The sequence below is a fragment of the Marmota monax genome, unplaced genomic scaffold (genome assembly GCF_021218885.2).
Source record: "Marmota monax isolate L192 unplaced genomic scaffold, Marmota_monax_Labrador192_F-V1.1 WCK01_AAM20220418_F8-fsc00073, whole genome shotgun sequence".
Taxonomy (NCBI): Eukaryota; Metazoa; Chordata; class Mammalia; order Rodentia; family Sciuridae; genus Marmota; species Marmota monax.
In genome coordinates this window covers 4,609,959-4,628,097 of record NW_026692846.1, presented here as the reverse complement: position 1 = coordinate 4,628,097, position 18,139 = coordinate 4,609,959, and the positions used below count along the sequence as shown (strand labels likewise).

At 52.0% G+C, this 18,139-nt stretch overlaps 1 protein-coding gene across 1 annotated transcript in view; it reads right to left on the bottom strand.

Moving 5' to 3' along the window:
- Col22a1 (collagen type XXII alpha 1 chain) overlaps nucleotides 1–18,139 on the bottom strand; it is a 229,501-nt gene that overhangs the window by 108,258 nt on the left and 103,104 nt on the right. Inside the window, exon 23 of the mRNA XM_046449181.2 lies at nucleotides 9,159–9,212. Within this exon, the coding sequence (XP_046305137.1) occupies nucleotides 9,159–9,212 (54 nt within the window). The remainder of the gene's footprint in view (nucleotides 1–9,158; nucleotides 9,213–18,139) is intronic.

Here is an 18,139-nt window from a genome sequence, read left to right as displayed (position 1 = left end):
GGCATTTGAGAGAGAAAGAGGGCAGTGGGCACAATGACGAGGAGGGGCTTGGCTTTATCTGAGATGTCTTATTTCAACAGAAAGGAACAAGAGCAAAAGGAAAGACCTGGAGGACAGCGTGCAAAACACTAGCAAGTGTGGCTCTCTGGTGACGGGAATTTAGCACCTTTGTATTGTTACCTCGCCCAACCAGAAACCTGCCTGTATCCTGGCTGGCCAGATTCTGACGCCCACCTTCTAAGAAATAAGCAAACAGTGTAAAAAGTCAAAATGAATTTTTGAGAAAATGGGGGAGAAGCAGCTAGGTTGCTTCTCTGTGGGCGCTACAGAAGCAGTTACAATTGATAGAGCCTGTGACACACACATGTAGATGAACCAGTCTGTGCTGAACCAGAGAACAAGTCAGGCTTCAGCTTCCTCGGAACCCATATGGCCCAGGAGCTGTTATTCCCAGCTTGAGGAAGACTGGAGCTCTCTGTTTCAATTTTATCTATTACACTCACATTTAAAATATTTGAACATTTAAAGTGAATACATACATACACACATGCCCACACACATGCACACAGTGGGTTAACCCACTCACAAAGACTTTCCAGAACATTCCCAATCACTAGTCAGGGACCAGAGCTGGGTGAACAGCAGGGGTCTGAGAGCCTGGCCCTGCAGCTTCTGTAGGCCTGGGGAGAGCCACGCGTCTGTACTTTACAAGCTCTCCCTGAGCCTGATGCAGGCCAGGCTGGACAGTCCTTCCTGAGGCCTGCACCCCAGGCCTGTAACTGCCATCGTCCGTTCCCTGCACCTGTGCCCTGGACACCTTCAATGGCTGCGAATGGCAGCAGGTACCACTAGTGACCAAACACCTGGACAGCTCCTGTCTGCACTGCAGGTGACTGCGGGGAGGGAAGAAAGGGGTAAAGAGAGGACTGTGTTAGAAAAGATCAGTGCCCTGATTAGGCCTCAAGCACAGAGCAGGAGCAACCCTCTGCACTTGGGGGAGGAAGGAGGGTGGTCAGAGGGGACTCCTAGGTCCTGGAGACAGAAGAAACTGCCCACAGGCCAGGTTGACCACGGCAGGTGGAGCTAGGCCCATAAAGGCCTTTGGAGTTAAAGGGGCTCTGTGTTTGAGCAAGGGCCAATGGCTCCACATGGGAACAAGACGTAGACAGGGCCAGGACCCCAGAGAACTGGGAGCCAAGGCCAAGAGACAACTTTGCCCAGAAGTCTTCGGTAACGAAGAGAGTCTAAGAAGATTCCTGTTGGTCACATGTGTGTTTAGAAAGGCAGCTTGCTGTCTGGAGGACACTGAGGGAGACAGGTGGGCAGTGGGTCACACAGGGGCCAGTTGCAGCTGTGCAACAGTGGGGCCCTCAGAGAGAGGCGGGGGGGTTTAGAGCCCTGAGTGTTGACAGGCTCTGACAGCACCCAGAACCCTGTACTACATCACCCAGTGACCTCGCAGCTGAGAACTCCCTCAGTAGCTCTGGGTCCCTGATGGTTATGTCCTGGGTTTTCCACCGTGCATTCAGAATTCTTCCAGGTCTGTCCACAACCTCCTTGTCCCCTCACCTCCCCTACTGCCAATCACTGCCCACTCAACCTCAAGGACTTGCAGAGGACTCTCTCTGGACGTGTCCTCCACTGGCACCTCAGCCTTCCTAATTCCCCAGGTGGAATTAATCTCTCCTGCTCCATGCTCAGGGCCAGCACAACTGCTCCTCTGTCCCAGAGACTATCAAGGGCCAGTCCTTCTTGTTCTGTCTGTCTCCCTCATCAACCAGCATGGTATAGAGCTGAGAAAATTCTAGAAGTCCTATGAACAGGAAGCAATTTGTGTTCAGAGATTTGACCACCAGAGGGCGATACACACTAAAAAATGGCACAGGTTGCTGCATCCATGAACTGTTCCCTTCTCTGCCTTGGAGGGGCATATGTGAGTCACAAATAGGCATCAAAAAGCAAAGAGGATGTCACCAGATTTAGATTTCTCTGTAGGTCACTTAGACCTGGTGTGTCTTTGGGGTTGGGGTAGCATCTGTTCCCACTGGGGACATCTGCTCTGAGAAGGAGCGGCTGGGGCCCAGCCGACCTGGGCAGTGCCCTGGGCAGGGACTGGACTCCTTAGGGGATGAGCTGGGAATAAGCCCCCCACTCCCAGCTCACCCTTCTCAGCAAAGCAAGGACACCGCGAGCAGCAGCACAGGCACCTGCAGCTTCCAGGAAACACGGCGCTTCAGCAGGATCCCCAGGGCCCGTGGGCCCTGGCCTGAGGAGCCAATCTGAGGCCCTTCCCACTCTCTTTGCCTGCAGCCTGGGCCTGTCTTTACTGGAGAGGTAGAGGCTCAGAGAAGACTGGACAGGACCAGGGCAGCAGAGGACATGGGTGGTCAGACACGAGATGGCCACTCATTCTCAGCCTGGGGTGAAAGACGGAGCCTGCAGCTCCAATGTACTGCTGGGTAGCCCAGCTTTGCTGTGTGTCCAGGCCACACGCAGCTTTCAGATCTGTGATGTTCACTGTGGACACAACCAAGGACCCTCAAATCCAGGTGCTGTCCTCTGCCTGGCAGAGAGACTCCAGGTGAGGTGTCAGCATTTTCTAGATGAGAAAACATAACAGAGGCCAGACACAATCTCGTCCTTCTTGGATGAGCATCTCCCATGCCCTGGGCGTCACACTATCTTCTAATCCTCAGCTTTGGGGTGTCACATCGACCTAACAGAGTCTGCCTGATGGGGCTGGGTGCTATCTTCTTGCTTTGAGGTAAAAGAAAAGCAGAGAGACACCCTGTGACATGGATTAAGGGGACCTTTGGGACCCCACCAACCCAGGCTGTATGGCAGCTCTGTCCTCTAACAACCTGCATGTGATATTGCTCCTGTCCCCACAGAGGCTTTAGGGGATGAAAGGAAAGGCAAACACCTCACCCATCACTGCTGGCAGAGTACAGTGTTCCCGTGATGAGGAACAATGTCAGCCCTGAAGGACAGGAGCCCAGAATGGAAGAAGGGGCCAGTCAAGCCAGGATTCGTCCAGCACACGCTGTCCTCGAGGAGACCCTTCCTTTTCACCAGAAAACCACAGTCTGGTAGAATAAAGGAACCATGCCTGTGACCCCCTGGAAAGCCACCCAAGGGTCAGGCACCCCAGGCAGCTCAGTGCCCCAGCAGCTGTGTGACTGGGGGAGGCCTCTGCTCCTGCCAGTGGAGAGCGGGTGCAGCACTTTCTTTGCAGAGCTGAGTCACGGGAATCCATGACATGTGGAAGAGCCCCAGAGACACTCCCTGGGGAGAGTTAGAGAATGACAAGAGAGATGCTGTAAAGTCGCAGGAAGCAGGTGAAGCACGTGGGGAGGTCAGGCAGCACCTGAGGGAAGCTGAGCTCGGTCTTGAAGGACCAAGGGGAGCCTGAGAAAAGGGAGGGGAGAGAAGAGACAGGCACCACAAGCAGATGGAACAGTGGAGCCCAGGCTGATGGTACAAGGACAGGAACAGGGGGCTCAGGGTGTGGGGACTCGGGACAAGGGATGGGCAGTGTGCTGGGGTAAGTGGGAAACACTGGGATTTGTCTTTGAGGGAGCACAAATATTATAGAGGTCCCCTGAGAGAGCGACACAGCAGAACTGAGCTAAGAAGGCAGATTTCCGCCATCTTTAGACTCCACTGGGAGAGGGGACCAGGAGGCAGACAACCAGGCCAACTGGGAGGAAGCCTGAGCCGGCTCCAGAGGGCAGGGACACCAGGGAGGGGTGCAGACCAGGGGCACCATTCAGTGGCCAACTGGACTGGGACATGGATGTGGCCTGAGACGCTGGGGGGGCCTTCATGGAAATATTCTGTAGGGGAAGGGACAGTGGGTTTGGCATAGTGAGTGACGGGCTCAGCTTTGAGGTGTTGAGATAAAGAAAGAGCCTTAGGAACCTGAGCCAGAGAGGCCACTGGGGGTGAGTGGAGAGGGCACAGGGTGCTGGTGTGCCCAGAGCTGTGAGCTGAGGGCTCCGGGAGAGGCTTTTGGATTTTCTAGAAAAGATAACAGGCCACAGCGAGGCCAGACACTACCTCGACTTTCTTGGATGAGGGTCGTGGTTCTTGAGCATCCTCCAGCCTTGGGGAACCTTATGGTGAAGCTCCATAACTGCAGCTGAGACTGAATCAAGCCCCGGGGCCTTCTGATGGGCTTTTATGGGCACTTTCACCCCACACCCCTTTTCTCCTGAAAATCAAGTTGAGCAACCCCAACAGACCAGCTGTTTGAGTCACCTCACTGGTAAGTTTCTAAATAAAACTAGAAGACTGAAAAACTGTAGGAAAGCAATGTTGGACTTGCTTTCTATTTTGCTGCAGGCTCCTCAGCATTTGGGTGTTCTAGAGACAAGGGACTCCCTCCTCCTCCAGTGGCCACAGCCGAGCCAGAGCAGCAGCGGCCGAAAAGCCAAGGACTCCTCACCTCATTTCCCTCTTTTATAGATGAGAAGACCAAGGCTCAAGAAAAAATGGGGGAAAATGAAGGGAAAGACTGAATTGCAAGAGCCACCAAGGTCAGGACCCCCCGGGGTGCAGTGGGCAGGTCGCTCTTCTCTTGGCAGAGAGATGGAGAGCTGGGAGCTCATGTGACAAACAGGGCTTCTGGGTGTCCAGGGTCAAATGCAAGGTGGCCTCATGTCACCTCATAGCCTTAAGTAATTGAGACTCAGGGCAGCAGGAAGACTGCAGGTCACTGAGAGCGGAAGGAAGAAACTATGTACACCAGCCGTCCTGGGAGGACTTCACCACTGATACTTCTCCTCTCCTAATCATTAATAAAGATATCTAAATAACTGGTTAGTCCAGTTGTTAATGAGAGTGACACATGAGCCAGTAGATCTAAATGAATACAACAAAACACGACTGTTTTCATTATTATTAACAAAACAACTAAGTAATGACTCCACATATTAATTAGCCAATCAGACCAATTATTATTAACGAAACAACATTTGATCCTCTAACACGGAATACACAGCTATCTAATGCAATTAGCGGTTACAATGATGATGCATAAATAACCAATCAGCCTAATTATCATTAATAAAGAAATAGCAAATAGGTACCCTGATTACACCTAGCTCTCATTGAAGTACATGTACGAGTGTGTGGGGGGATTTGCCTGAGAAGTGCTTGCATAAATCCACACAGCCACCACACTACCTGCGCAACCTGGAGAAACTGGCGTTTTGGGAAGGTGTTCACAATCTGTCTTCCCCTCAGATGTGGATCCCTGAGGCCCCACTGTGGTCCTGCCTGCCTCAGGGGATCCTGCACTGAGGCTCACAGGCACATCACCACCAAGCTCTAAGGCCAGCCTCCGCCCCTGGCTGCTTCCAGTTGAGGGGACTCCATACGCCCCACAGCACCAACCGGTACTGCCCTTGTGGTGCGCCCTTCAGAGAAGAGAATCCTCATAAAGGACAGGGCAGATATGCAGATTTATTATAGGATGTTTCAGCAGATGAGGTTTTTCATCTCCAAAAGGAGGCACAGAAAGCCTCTTATCGCCTGTCCACTTCCCTGGGGCTGCGTCCGCACAGGAACTACTGGGCACCTCTCCCCCCACAGGCCAAACTAACTCACCACTCTGAGCCCAAGTTTCTTTAGACCCTAAGTGGAGACAAGCACCCTTTGCTCACAGGAAGTTATAAAGAATTGACAGAATTAAGTATGAAGTAGTAAGGGAGAGTCTGGTGATGGCAGAAGCTGCACACACATGCTTGCCCTCCCCCTCTGCAACTGGCCTGCTATGGCGGGATGAAGAATGTCCCACCAAGGACCCGACGTGAAAGGCTTTGTCCCAGGATGAGTGTTGGGGATGCTGTGGACCTCCAAGAGGTGGAGCCCAGTGAGAGGGCCTCAGGCCATTGGGTGTGCCCTCGAAAGGGACCAAAGTCCCCTAGTTTCTTCCATCCCCTGTTCCCGGCTGGAGACGTGAGCATTCACTCTGACACACACACCCACCTTCACCAAAGGCCCACATCAATGGGCCACCTAATCCTGGACTTGAACCTCCAGAACTGTGAGCCTCATTCCTCCCATAAGCCGCCTGTGTCAAAAATGACTAACACTTGCCCTTTCAGGGATGTGCCACTCTGGAATCGCCACAATTTTCCAGGTCAGTGCAGGGACTCTGTATGGCCTCCACAGAGCCCTGCCACTCTCCAAACCCAGCTCAGTACAGTAGATTGTCCTTTAGTATTCATCAATCAGTCCCACGCCCCACTTTAGGATGCATTGGCATCTTGAGATCTTGCTGATCCCTGGAACTAGCTTCTAGAGATATAAACAACTTACCTGCAAGTAAGACTTTAATATGCAAATTGACAAACCCTAGTCCCTACCTCCACCTACAGCCTTCCACCAGGTTCCTGTAGACTGGAATAGGACACTATCCTGCCAAAAGTCACTCAAGGACCAGAAGCCAGGCAAACCAGAGACCAGCCTTATGGCCTAGAGCCTGAGCCCTGGTTAATGTCCTCAGATCCCCTGGCCTCGCCCTACCTGAATACAAACAAAATCCAGGCACACACTAGGGACACCATCTCTGCTGGCACATCTTTCTGCACCAATCCTAAACTGCCCAACTACACAGCCTCCTTGCCTCTCCTCCCTTCAGAGCCTTCAGGTAGGTTCTTCCCCATGTCTTCCCCTCACTCTGATCTCTGGACCAACTCTGATGTTGCCCCATGCAGTTCTGCAAGAAGTGCCCCCCCACTCCCCCACATGGGAACTGTGATCAACTATCTTTTCGGTGGCACCATTCCCATAGAGGGGAGCCCTGGTCTAATGGCCTCGGATCCACTGGCCTCGCCCTACCTGAATACAAACAAAACCCAGGCACACACTAGGGACACCGTCTCTGTTAGCACGTCTTTCTGCACCCTGGGCATGTGGCTCCTCAGGTGACAGATCGTGGCTACTGAGGTTTCACAGCTGCAGAGCTGAGCTTGGCTTAGAGAATGACTCAAGGAACAAATGAACAAACACCCAGGTGATAAGCAGAAGAAAATGGTAACAGGCCCATGGATATGCTAGGAAGAGTGGCACAGAGGGGTGGCAAACACCCACAGAAACTCTGCCTCTCGGCTCAGGCATGGCTGGCTGGAAGGCGGCCTCATGTCCCTCAGCAGTGGCCCAGTCGCAGGCACCAGGTTGAGCATACTCTATGCCGCCTGGTTCTGGGTTCCCTGAGTAAGGCCGCACGCACTGTGCCAGGCAAATTTCTGCTGTGGGAAGCCTGGTCATGTTTACGTCTTCAGCACCCAGTCCTGTGCCTGGCATGCAGGGATCCTAAATGAAAATGGCTTCAAAGCTCAAATTGAAAAGAACTATGTTTCCCAGGACAGCAGAATTGTAAAGAAAAAAAAAGAAATCAAGATAATCTGATAGAGTTTCATTGATGGTGAATTTTATATTGTCGGGGTTTTTTTTATTTATTTTTTTGAGATAGGGTCTCACTATGTTGCCCAGGCTGGCCTCGAACTCCAGGGCTCAAGTGATGCTCCTGCCTCAGCCTTCCAAGCAGCTGGGACTATAGGTGTGACACTGGACCTGGCTGCTGGTACATTTTAAAACAGAGCCAAGCTTTGCTCGTCAAACAGCAAGGACAGACAGCAAATGCCAAACCCACTCTAGTTTAACTTATTAGCAACAAAATACCAAAATGGGTGTGGAATCTTTAGGACCCTGTGAATCATGGTGAATGATATATTCCTCACTCCGTGGTCTTTCGCAACCCAACTGAGAGGGGCTTGAAGTGAAATCCAAGACTCAGGAGACACTCACGCCAGCAAGCAGCAGGAGCGGGTTCCAAGTGCAGCCTGCAGTAACGCCTGGCGGAAGGCGGATGGCCGTGGCTCCCCATGGAACAGAGGTATCCCTCAGGGAACAGGCAGGGCTAAGCCCAGCTGCTCTACCAAGCCCTGGGGGGAGCCAGACAAGGGTCTGGGGATGACTCCCTCCACCTGCTCGCTGCCAGTACAGCCAGAACAGGGAGGGCCGCCATCGCTCCCCTGGTGCTCACTGTGCCCAGGGGACCCATAGTCTCCGGACACAGTCTGCTTTTCTCTTTAACCCAGTATTCTTATTTTTACCAAATGATAAAACCAAAGTCAGAAGGTCAAATGACATGTCCAGGATCCCCTCATCAGAAAGTAGTGAACCCGGGCCTCTCTGACTCTCTAACTCCACATCTTCTCCCCATGACACTGCTGTGTGGTGAGTTCACCAACCTGGGGACAAGACTGGGCATGGGAAGCGGGAGGAACTGATCCAAGGCACAGAAGAGTGAAGGGACCTGGACACCTGCAATGCCAGGTGTGGGCTGCAGGCATCGTCCCTCTGGTCACACCATGGTACCCTGCAGAGGGCTCCTTAGTGCTGCATTGGCAAACAAGGGGCCCAGGTCACCTGGGGAGTGAGGGATTTGGTTTGATGTCAGATGCCTCCCCAGCAGACGTGGACTGGAGTTAATCCCTCTGCATCTGGGGTCTTGTCCCTCATCTGTGAAACACCAGGGGACCCTGAGTCTGCCAACTGCACTGGGCACAGTGGGGATCCGCTGGGGCAGCACCAGATGGCCCACCGGGAAGTGCGTGGAGGCAGGGAGCAGGACCAAAGCAGGGTGACCAGCTGGGTCCTGGGGACCATAGGAGTAGGCCAAGAGAAGAAAGCGCAGGAGGAGAGGGCAGAGATGGAAGGACAGGCAGGGGTGACGAGCAGTCCCTGCCCAGGCCAGAGGCCTTGGGATGGAGGCCCTCATCCCCCGACTTTACAGAAACTGAGGCCCAAAGAAGGGAAGGGACTTGGCCACAGTCCCAGCAGGCTGGAAGTCAGACCCACACCAGGACCCGGGTCCCCACTGTCCTTTGGTTTTTCTGGCCACTTGGTAGGGCTCCTTCCCATCCTCAGCTCACCCTCCCACCACTCTGCTCCCTGATTCACCCTCCTGGGGACCACGTGCTGTCCCCGGAGAGCTACACCAACGGCCAGAGATGGCTACTGACCATTCTCTCTAATACTTTGGTAGTGACTAGCAGGACTCTGGCTCCAACCTGAGAAGCCCCAGCCACTCCCTGAATCAGAGGAAGCAGCACTCCTACAGAAGAAGGTCTAAAGGCAGTAGTTACCTGCAGCCCCAGTGGTCCAGGGGCTCCTGGTGGGCCCACGTCACCTTTCTTCCCCTGAGTGCAAAAGAAGAAGCCAAAATTAACCGACAGGCAATCATTACCAGAGCCGATATGATCATGTATCTCGGTGGAAACCTCGGTCCTCCTGGCTCACACCGCAAGGCTGTCCCTCGGGGGTGCCCGACACAGGAGCAGTATGGGGTGGGGAAGGGGCTAAGGCTCAGGTCAGAGGGGTTGGCTATGGATCCCACTTTGTAGGTTACACAGGGCCCCAAATTCAAAAAGCACAAAAAGTTACAGCTGAGAAAAATCTCCTTAGCTCTCCACCACCTAGCTTCTTTCCTAACCTGCCAGATGCTGCCTGATTCTTCCAGAGATGTTTTGTGCAGAGGTCACCATCTCACCCAGACACACACACATCCCCCCCCCCTCTCTCACACACACACACACACACACACACACACATACTTTTCTTTTTTCTCCCCTTTTTCCTTCACAAACTTCACCTTACCATCCAATCTGCTAACCAATCTTGCTTTTTCACCTGGTTGGTCCTGCCTGTGTCCTGTGTCCTGTGTCGAGAGTCCCTCCACGGCCGTCATAGACTGAGTGTCCCCCCAAGGATGAGGCGGGGTGTGTAGACAGCCCCACCGTGGACAGAGGTCCCTGAGGCCCTTCTGTGGCTAGAATCTTTACTACACTATGTGCCCTACACCAGGGCAGGGGCACCTTGGGGGACGAGCACCCTCACTGGACTGAGTCCACCTCCCTACAGGTGTTCACAGGCCTCAGGAAAGCGGAGACCCGCTTGTTACGTACCTAGTGACAGAGTCAGGGTTCCACCCAGCTCTGTACTGTCTTTATTTTTTAACTTTAGATTTATTTATTTATTCTATTATCCTTGACAGCAGAATGCATTTAGATCATAGTATACATATAGAGCACAATTTTTCGTATCTCTGGTTGTTCACAAAGTAGAGTTACACCATTCGTGTCTTCAAACATGTACTTAGGGTAATAATGTCCATCTCATTCCACCATCTTTCCTACCCCCTTCCGCCTTCTCCTCCCTCCCCTTTGCCCTATCTAAAGTTCCTCCATTCCTCCCATGCTCCCTGACCCCTGCATCCCCATTATGGACCAACATCCACATATCAGAGAAAACATCTGGCTTTTGGTTTTTTGGGATTGGCTAACTTCACTTAGCATAATATTCTCCAATTCCATCCATTTACCTGCAAATACCATGATTTTATTCTCTTTTACTGCTGAGTAATATTCCATTGTGTATATATGCCACATTTTCTTTGTCTATTCATCTACTGAAGGGCATCTAGGTTGGTTCCACAATTTAGCTATTGTGAATTGTGCTGCTATATAAACATTGGCATGGCTGAGTCACTGATTTTAAGTCCTTTGGGTATATTGAGGAGAGGGATAGCTGAGTCAAAAAGTGGTTCCATTCCCGGTTTTCCAAGGAATCTCCATACTGCTTTCCATGTTGGCTGCACCAATTTGCAGTCCCACCAGCAATGTAGGAGTGTGCCTTTTCCCCCACATCCTCGCCAACACTTGTGGTTATTTGTATTTTGATAGCTGCCCTTCTGACTGGGGTGAGGTGGATCATAGAGTGGTTTTGATGTGCATGTCTTGAAGAGCAGACTTATTCTGTCCACACTCTTTCTGCGTATGTCAGACTCTAGAAGCTCAGACCTCAGCTCCCTTCTCATGGGCCTGCTCTCTGCTGCCTGTGATGCCCGTCTGCCCCACTCCTGAGCCCACCTCTCACACAGGAGGGCCTCTCTCTTCCCTCTCTTTCCCCTGCTCTCCTCCTCCCTCCCCCCTTCCCTCCTTTCCTTTCTGCCTTCCTCCCACAGTGCCCAGCGCAGGAAGCAGTCTTTGCAGCCTCCCGTTCCTGGCCTGTGCCGCGCTCCCACATCTGGCCTCCACCTCAGAACACCACCAAGGTGACATCTTCCACAGATCACCCTGGAACAGGCTGGCCGTGCGAGCTCCTGGTCATGCGCCTTAGGAGGGACAAACAGGTCCTAAGGCTGCACAGGAGAGAAGCTAGGCTGGGCTCAGAGGGAAATGCTCAGAACCCCCGGGCCCCACACAGACTCAGCCAGCCGTGGGTGAAACAACGGAAGATGCGGTCCCGCCCCTCCCTCCTGCTTGTTCACCCACACGCCCAACCTGCTCTGTGCCAGGCACTGTGTTACTGCAACACAGCTGATAAGCCCCACCTAGGAGGGTCCCAGAGCTCTGAGGTGGGCCTGCGGGCTTGGGGAGGCTTCCTGGCAGAGGGTGCTGAGGTGGTGGGAGGAGGAGGAGGAGGAGCTGCCCAAGGGACACACTGGCCATAGGAAGAGATCGGGCAAGAGGCGGCCTAGGAAAGTAGGACATGGGCTCAGACAGCATGGCTGGCAGCCGGCTGCATAACTGGGGGAAGCGTGTGGCCAGCAGAGTCACAGGGGCCTTGCATGCCCTGGACCAATCAGGGCCTCCCTCAGGGCCCAGCGTGGTGAATACCACACAGCCTTGCACACCTCGTGTTGACTCTGGAAGCAGCCAGAGGCTGGGGTGGGGCTGAGCAAGCCATGTCTCCATGCCCAGCCTAAGCCATCCCCTCCCTTCCCCGAACCAGTGGGGCAGCCCCATAAACAGGCACGGTCCTCCACCTGCAGCCCATACTCTTCCCCACTGCCCAACGAAGCGCAATGCTTCTTTTTCCACTTAGAACAGACCTGCAGTGGCCCAGCCTGCCCCCTCTGACCCCATCCCCTGCCCCTCTTCTCACTTCCTAGCACTCTTCCCGCCCCCAGGCACACTGGCCTGTGTCCTCTACCTTGAAAGCGCCAAATAATCCCAACCTCGAGGTCTTCCCGTTGGTTTTCCTTCTTCCCGGTCGGCCGGTTCCCCAGGGATCCACAGAAAACAATTCTTCAATTCCATCTGGTCTCTGCCCAAATGCCCACTTATCTGAGCGCCTTCTTTAGCCTGTCTCACCAAATCAGCACGCCCTCTGCCCAGTCGTGTCCCCTCATCTCATCCTCCTTATTTTCCCTAGGTTGGGTCATCACCAATACACCATGGTCCTCTCCATGTAGTGCCATCTGTCCCCACTGTGATGCGTGCCTTCTGAAAGTGATGGGGGGTCAGCTCTGCTTTTGTTTGACCCTGTTTTCTGAGGCCCAGAAGAGTAGTTATCACACGGTAGACACACCATACACCTGGATAAAGGACCTGTGCTTTTGAGATCCATGTGGGCCACAGAAATGACAATGGCAGTGGGGACAGCAGTAGAGGTCCCAGGTAGGTGATGTCAGGGAGGAAGGGAAGATGCAACTTGGTAGTTTGTGGACCTGCAGAGAGCATGAGTCCACCTGATTTACAGCCCCCAGAGTCCAAGCCCCTTGCTGCGGAGCCCATAGACCTGCAGGGTGCATTGAAGTCTAACTCAGAATGAGTTTTTTGACATTTGTCAGGTAAAATGCAAAATGTTGTCCCAGATCCCTTCAGAAATGAGCCAGGCCTTGGAGGCATGTCAGATCCTGCTGTGATGAATGCAACGCCCAGGGTGGGGAGCAGGAGAGCACCAAGTGCTGCAGCCCCGCCCCCCCCCCAATGGAAACCAGACACCTTTAATTTTCTATCTAGACAGACACCCCCTATAATTGCCCGAGGTTATTCCTCTGAGAGTCACTGATTATTTACAAGATGAATAAACCATTTTCCCTCAAGGTCAGTGGCACCTGGTAAACAATCATCAGAATTCAGAACCCCAGCCAGCAGAGTGCCTCTTTGATGGCAAAGGCTGAGATGAGGGACAGAGGGACAGCAACACTGAGCATGGACAGGAAAGGGCCAGACAGCAGCAGGGATGCAAAGGTTGGGTTGCAATTCAGCAGAATCACTCCCGAGATGCCTGCGTGATGGTGCAGGGGGTGAGCTCCCCTCCGCCAGGTGGTGCCATGGCTCCTGGGGTGCTTCGAGGTGTCCACAGCCTGCCTCCTCGGCTGGCTGAGACTTTATGTATTGCTGCTCATGCCCAGGGGATGCCACCTACGAGGTAATGAGGTTCCAGACAGGAACGGTGTCAGGAGGTGGTCCTGTGCCTGGGAAGTAAACACATCAGTCAGGAGGAGGAGAGCTGTAGGCAGGTAAGAGGATGTGGTGGGGAGGAGAGAAACAAAGAAAACCACCCACACAGGCAAACACTGCCAGCCTGAGGATTTCAGTAGGGAGGAAAAAACCAAGAAGGTGGCAAGAGGCCAGAGAAAGGGAAAAAAGTGTCAGAACTTTGCAATCAGAATAGTGTCACAGGCAGCCTCTCTTCCAACAGAGGCAAAACCTGTCATGGATCAGCTGTGAGGGCACCACCCATGAATGCACCAAGGTAACCATGCCTGGCCAGCTACAGCACCTGCACTCCCTTCCAGCCCAGCTCTTAAAGTCAGAGGGTCCTCATCATCAGAGATACCATCTGAGCTGTCTGTGCCCTTACTTCTCTGCCTCTCAGGAGTCTCCAGGGTTCTTTCTCCCATCCCCTGGGAGTAGCCACAGGGGCTACATAGCTCAGCCCCAAACGTCCCCTTGGAAATTCTACTCTCTGAGATTTTGCCCACACTGCTGCTCTGTCTGTAACACTCCATCTAGATTTGTCAAAATCACATCCTAAGTCAATGCCACCTCCTCCAATGAAGCCCCAACAGTAAGTGGCAGCCCAAAATGGGAAAACAATCATACTTGAGATACGAATTCCCGGGTGCCACCTAAGTGCCAACAAGTTAGAATCACCAGCTGTAGAGCACAAAGTTCCCAGTGATTCTATAGACTTGGCTACTCAACATACTCGGAGGGATTCTCTGTGTTCTTCACCAATGATGGTGGTGGTGATGGTAGAGGTGATAATGGTGATGGTAGTGGTGATAATGGTGATGGTAGTGGTGATGGTGATGGTAATGGTATGGTGATGGTAGTGATGATGGTGATGGTGGTAGTGATGGTGGTGATGGTGATAATGTTGATGGTGATAGTGATGGTGGTGGTGGTGATGGTGGTGATGATTATGGTATTAGTGGTGATGGTAATGGTGATAGTGGTGGTGGTGATGGTGGTGATGGTAATGGTGATGGTGGTGGTGGTGGTGATGGTGGTGATGATTGTGGTGTTAGTGGTGATGGTGGTGATGGTGGTGGTGATGGTGGTGTTAATGGTGGTGGTTGCAACACTGGCAGTGTGGAAGTGGTGTTCTTGTGGTAGTTTTGGCAGTGGAGTTGCAGTAGCAGCTGTGTCATTTCTGCATTTTTGATCCATAACTGATGGTAGGGATTTGAGAAGTGCCGACAAGGACAAGTTCTGCTGCAATAAAGAGCTGTTTTACTAACAATAGGTCTGTACCTTGTCATTTTTCTTCTCTTTTAAATTTCTACCCAGGACAATATCTGGATAAGTGTTTGCAGTTTATCACCAGGGCAGATTTTCCAAGGCATTTTGAATGCCAGGATGCTGAGCAGGACTGGTATTTCCAAGGCTGCCTGTCTGCCCGTGGAGAGGAGGGAAACCTATAAATTCAGAACAGCAACCCCTTCCCAGGCAGGATGAGTTAACACAGCCATTCGAGGGGCCATTAACAGATAAAAGGATTGCTTGTGTGCATCATTCTAATGTGCTCCGTATGGTCTCGAGCTCAGTTCCTCTTCTCCGTGCCTCCAAATGTCAAACGTGATTATTTTCTACCGGTTGAAGATAGAACCAGGTGCTCAGGAAAAACCTAGGGTGTCCTGACAGAAACCCTGGCTCCAGGCCCTGGACTGAATCAAACAGGAGCCTGTGATCCAAACAATGCTGTTACCATCTGGCAGAGCAGGAAAAGGCAGAGGAAAGGTTTTAAAAATGGAAAAGTAAAACAAATGCAAACCAGGCCGCCCCTGCCAAGACTGCTGTCTTCTCCCCCAAACCTGTGGGAGATCAGGGCTGCGGGCAGCACGAGCCCTCCACTCGAAGTCACCAGAGACTAAAGTGACGTGTCCAGGGCAGCCCACAGGGTGGCACAGTTGGTTATTAAGGGTCCCAGCTCTCTCCAAGGCAATCTCCACAAGGATGCCTCAGTAGGTGCCTGCCCTGAAGCAATCGTCATTCCTTTCTACCTCACACAAGCTTCACGCCTGCCAAGATGGAGTCCCCTTCCAAGGTATGTTCTCACCCCGGCGACACAGCCCAGGACAGCGCGAGGAGGAGGGAGCCGTCGCGGTTTAGTAAGAAGAGGCGCCACATTGGACAAGACAAGTTTGGAGGGACCAGATACAGAGAAAATGATCAGAGGAACAGAAGACACTCCCAAGCTAATGTGAAGAAGGAGGCTGCCCTGACCTTGAGAGGCCATGACATCTTTCTGGACATTGAGTCTCTCCTTGAGAGTCTCAAGAACCCCTTCTGTCATGACGAGTCTGTAGTATGGACATGCCAAACTTGACGTGAAGTTGAAATGCCTGACAATCTAGGATTTTCTTAAACAAGACTTTTTTTTCTTTTTCTTTTTGATCCAGAGAAGAGAAAATATGATATGAAAATGATATCTCAGCTATGTCACCCAGGACTCTGCCCCACAGAGCAAGGCTCATGCCGTCTTCACTGAAAGGGACATTTCTTGTCCAAGATCAGAACCAGGTGACCAGATTCCAGTTTAGGGTCCTGTCCTTTTCCTCGTGCCACTCAATTACATCGGTACCCAGAGATCTCAATCCATGCTTCATGCATTCATCTTGCTGAGATGCTTATTAATGTGTCATTAGATGTTTATGCAAATTATATGTTTCCATATTTCACATATATTGTATGTATATATAAAACTTTGTGTTTCACACGTTAGGCCCTCTTTTCCTTAACGAGGATATCTAAATAAAAAAGAGAACATCCTTTCTTTTATGGTCTCACATTCTAATGGAGAAAAAGGAAACAAATTCTCAAATATGAAAAATATCAGTCAAGCCCTCTGCAGAAAATGAGAAGGGACTGAAGTGACAGACAACTCTGGCATCTGGAGTGGACGACGAGGGTGACTACATCTTTGGAAAGTGACTCTCTCGGAGGCTTGGAGTGTCCGAGTGCCGGAGCGGCCTACAGCCAAGCTGGCTCCTCTGCTGGAACATTCCAATTCAGATGCATCTGCAGTATCTCTCACTTCAGCTAAGTGACTGTGCTTGCTGTCTAGCTCAGACAAGCCGGGCGGGTTCTCATCTCGGAAACGGAAAGGCAACCCCTGAGGCAGGGAGCCCCTTGCCCACCCCCCTCCAGCTGGGTGGGCACTTTCTGCTCTTCTGCTGGATGGTGCAGAGGACACCTAGCTTCCAATTCTCCCCCTTTGTTGTGTCATTGTGGAAAAATACTAGCTTTGTCCAAAATGAATGGATTTACCTTGCCAAGGATTATAGCGTCCGCCTGTTACTAATCTCTAAAAGAGAGGCCTGAATTCCTTTCCCCACCCGGTGCTTTAGCCTCTGCTTCTCAATTCACACGTGTCTGTACCTTGTCATTGTCTGGTGTCTTGCCTTTCAGCAGCCTGAGTGTGTGCAGCAGCACTCGGGAGCTCTTCCGAGTAATGTTTCAATTGAAATTGATGAGGAGGAAATGACAGGTCATGACAAGGGAAGCAGAGATATAATTTTTGAATAAGTCATTCTGTCTTGGGTTTTCCTGACTCAGCCAGAAGATGACAGAACCAGAAGCGGCTTCCAAGCCCACAACATCACAATTAGCTCCTACTCTCCTTCCTCCATCACTGCAGGTGCTGAGCTAGCAATGTCTGCAGGACAGAGCAGGGTCCAAATCAGAGAATCACTCGGAGCTGCTGGAGGACCAGGAGCCTCAAAGACCCCCCTCCCTTGGTCATCATCTGCAATTCACAAAGGAAGCAGGAGAGGCAGGAGCCCCTCTGCCCCCTCTATCCCCAGTGTCAATGCCACTACTGGCCTGCCTAGAAGCAGCTTGGGCCAGTCCTCTGCCAGGGGCTGGCATTTCAGGATATGGCTTCTGCCTTTTTCTCAGTCTTCTCCCACTCCTGGTGGGTGATCTGGACCCACCAGGTGGAGTGCTCAGAAGCCGTCTGCTTTTCCTGTCCCCATCCCTGGCCTAAGCTGCCACCTTTCCCATTCCATCACCATGGGAACCCAGGACTGGTCTCCCCGCTCCTTGTAATCTATATTCTCGGCACAGAAGACAAATGGATGAGTTTGGAATGTAAGCCAGCCCGCCACTGCCATTCTCAAAAGTCCGCAGTGAGCAAACTGCAGCCAGGAATGTATGAGACAGCAGCACGTTGAACAGCAGATAAATATTTGATGAAACTTCAAGCCAGAGTTTTCACAGATTTAGGAGGGATAATGGTCTCATTGTTTTGTTTCTCTTAAAATCCTTTATCTTTTAGAGATGATGGACTGAAATATTTAGAAACAAAATAATGTGCCTTTTGGAATTGCTTCCAACTAATCCAGTGGTGGGTAGAAGTGAGTGCTGGTGTAAATAAAACATCACCCCTAAGGCTTCAGAGTGTTGAAGTGGGTACTGGGCATATGGAGGTCCAGTGAACTCCTCTTCCTACTTCTGCCTGTGATTTTTTTTCATAACAAAATACGTTGAGTGTAAGCAATTGACTCACAATTCCTTCAGTCTTTACAACAGCCCGCGAGGCTTCTTTTCCTCATTTCTTTGACTTCATCTTCCCCTGCCCCAGGCCCTTAGCTCAAGCTGCTCCCTCTACCTGGTGTCCCAACCTGGCTGTCATGCCAGCCTGCACCCTCATCTCCCGAGAGCTGGGTTAAGTGCAACGTTCTCGACGCGGCCTGCCTGCATCACCTACTTGCATGCGGGTTATGATGTCTCTCCTCCACTGCCTGCAGGGCACCACCATCATCAGGGCACGGCCCATCCTCGCTGAACTACCCAGCTGCTTAAGACACATCTGGTCCCAGGTCAGTGCT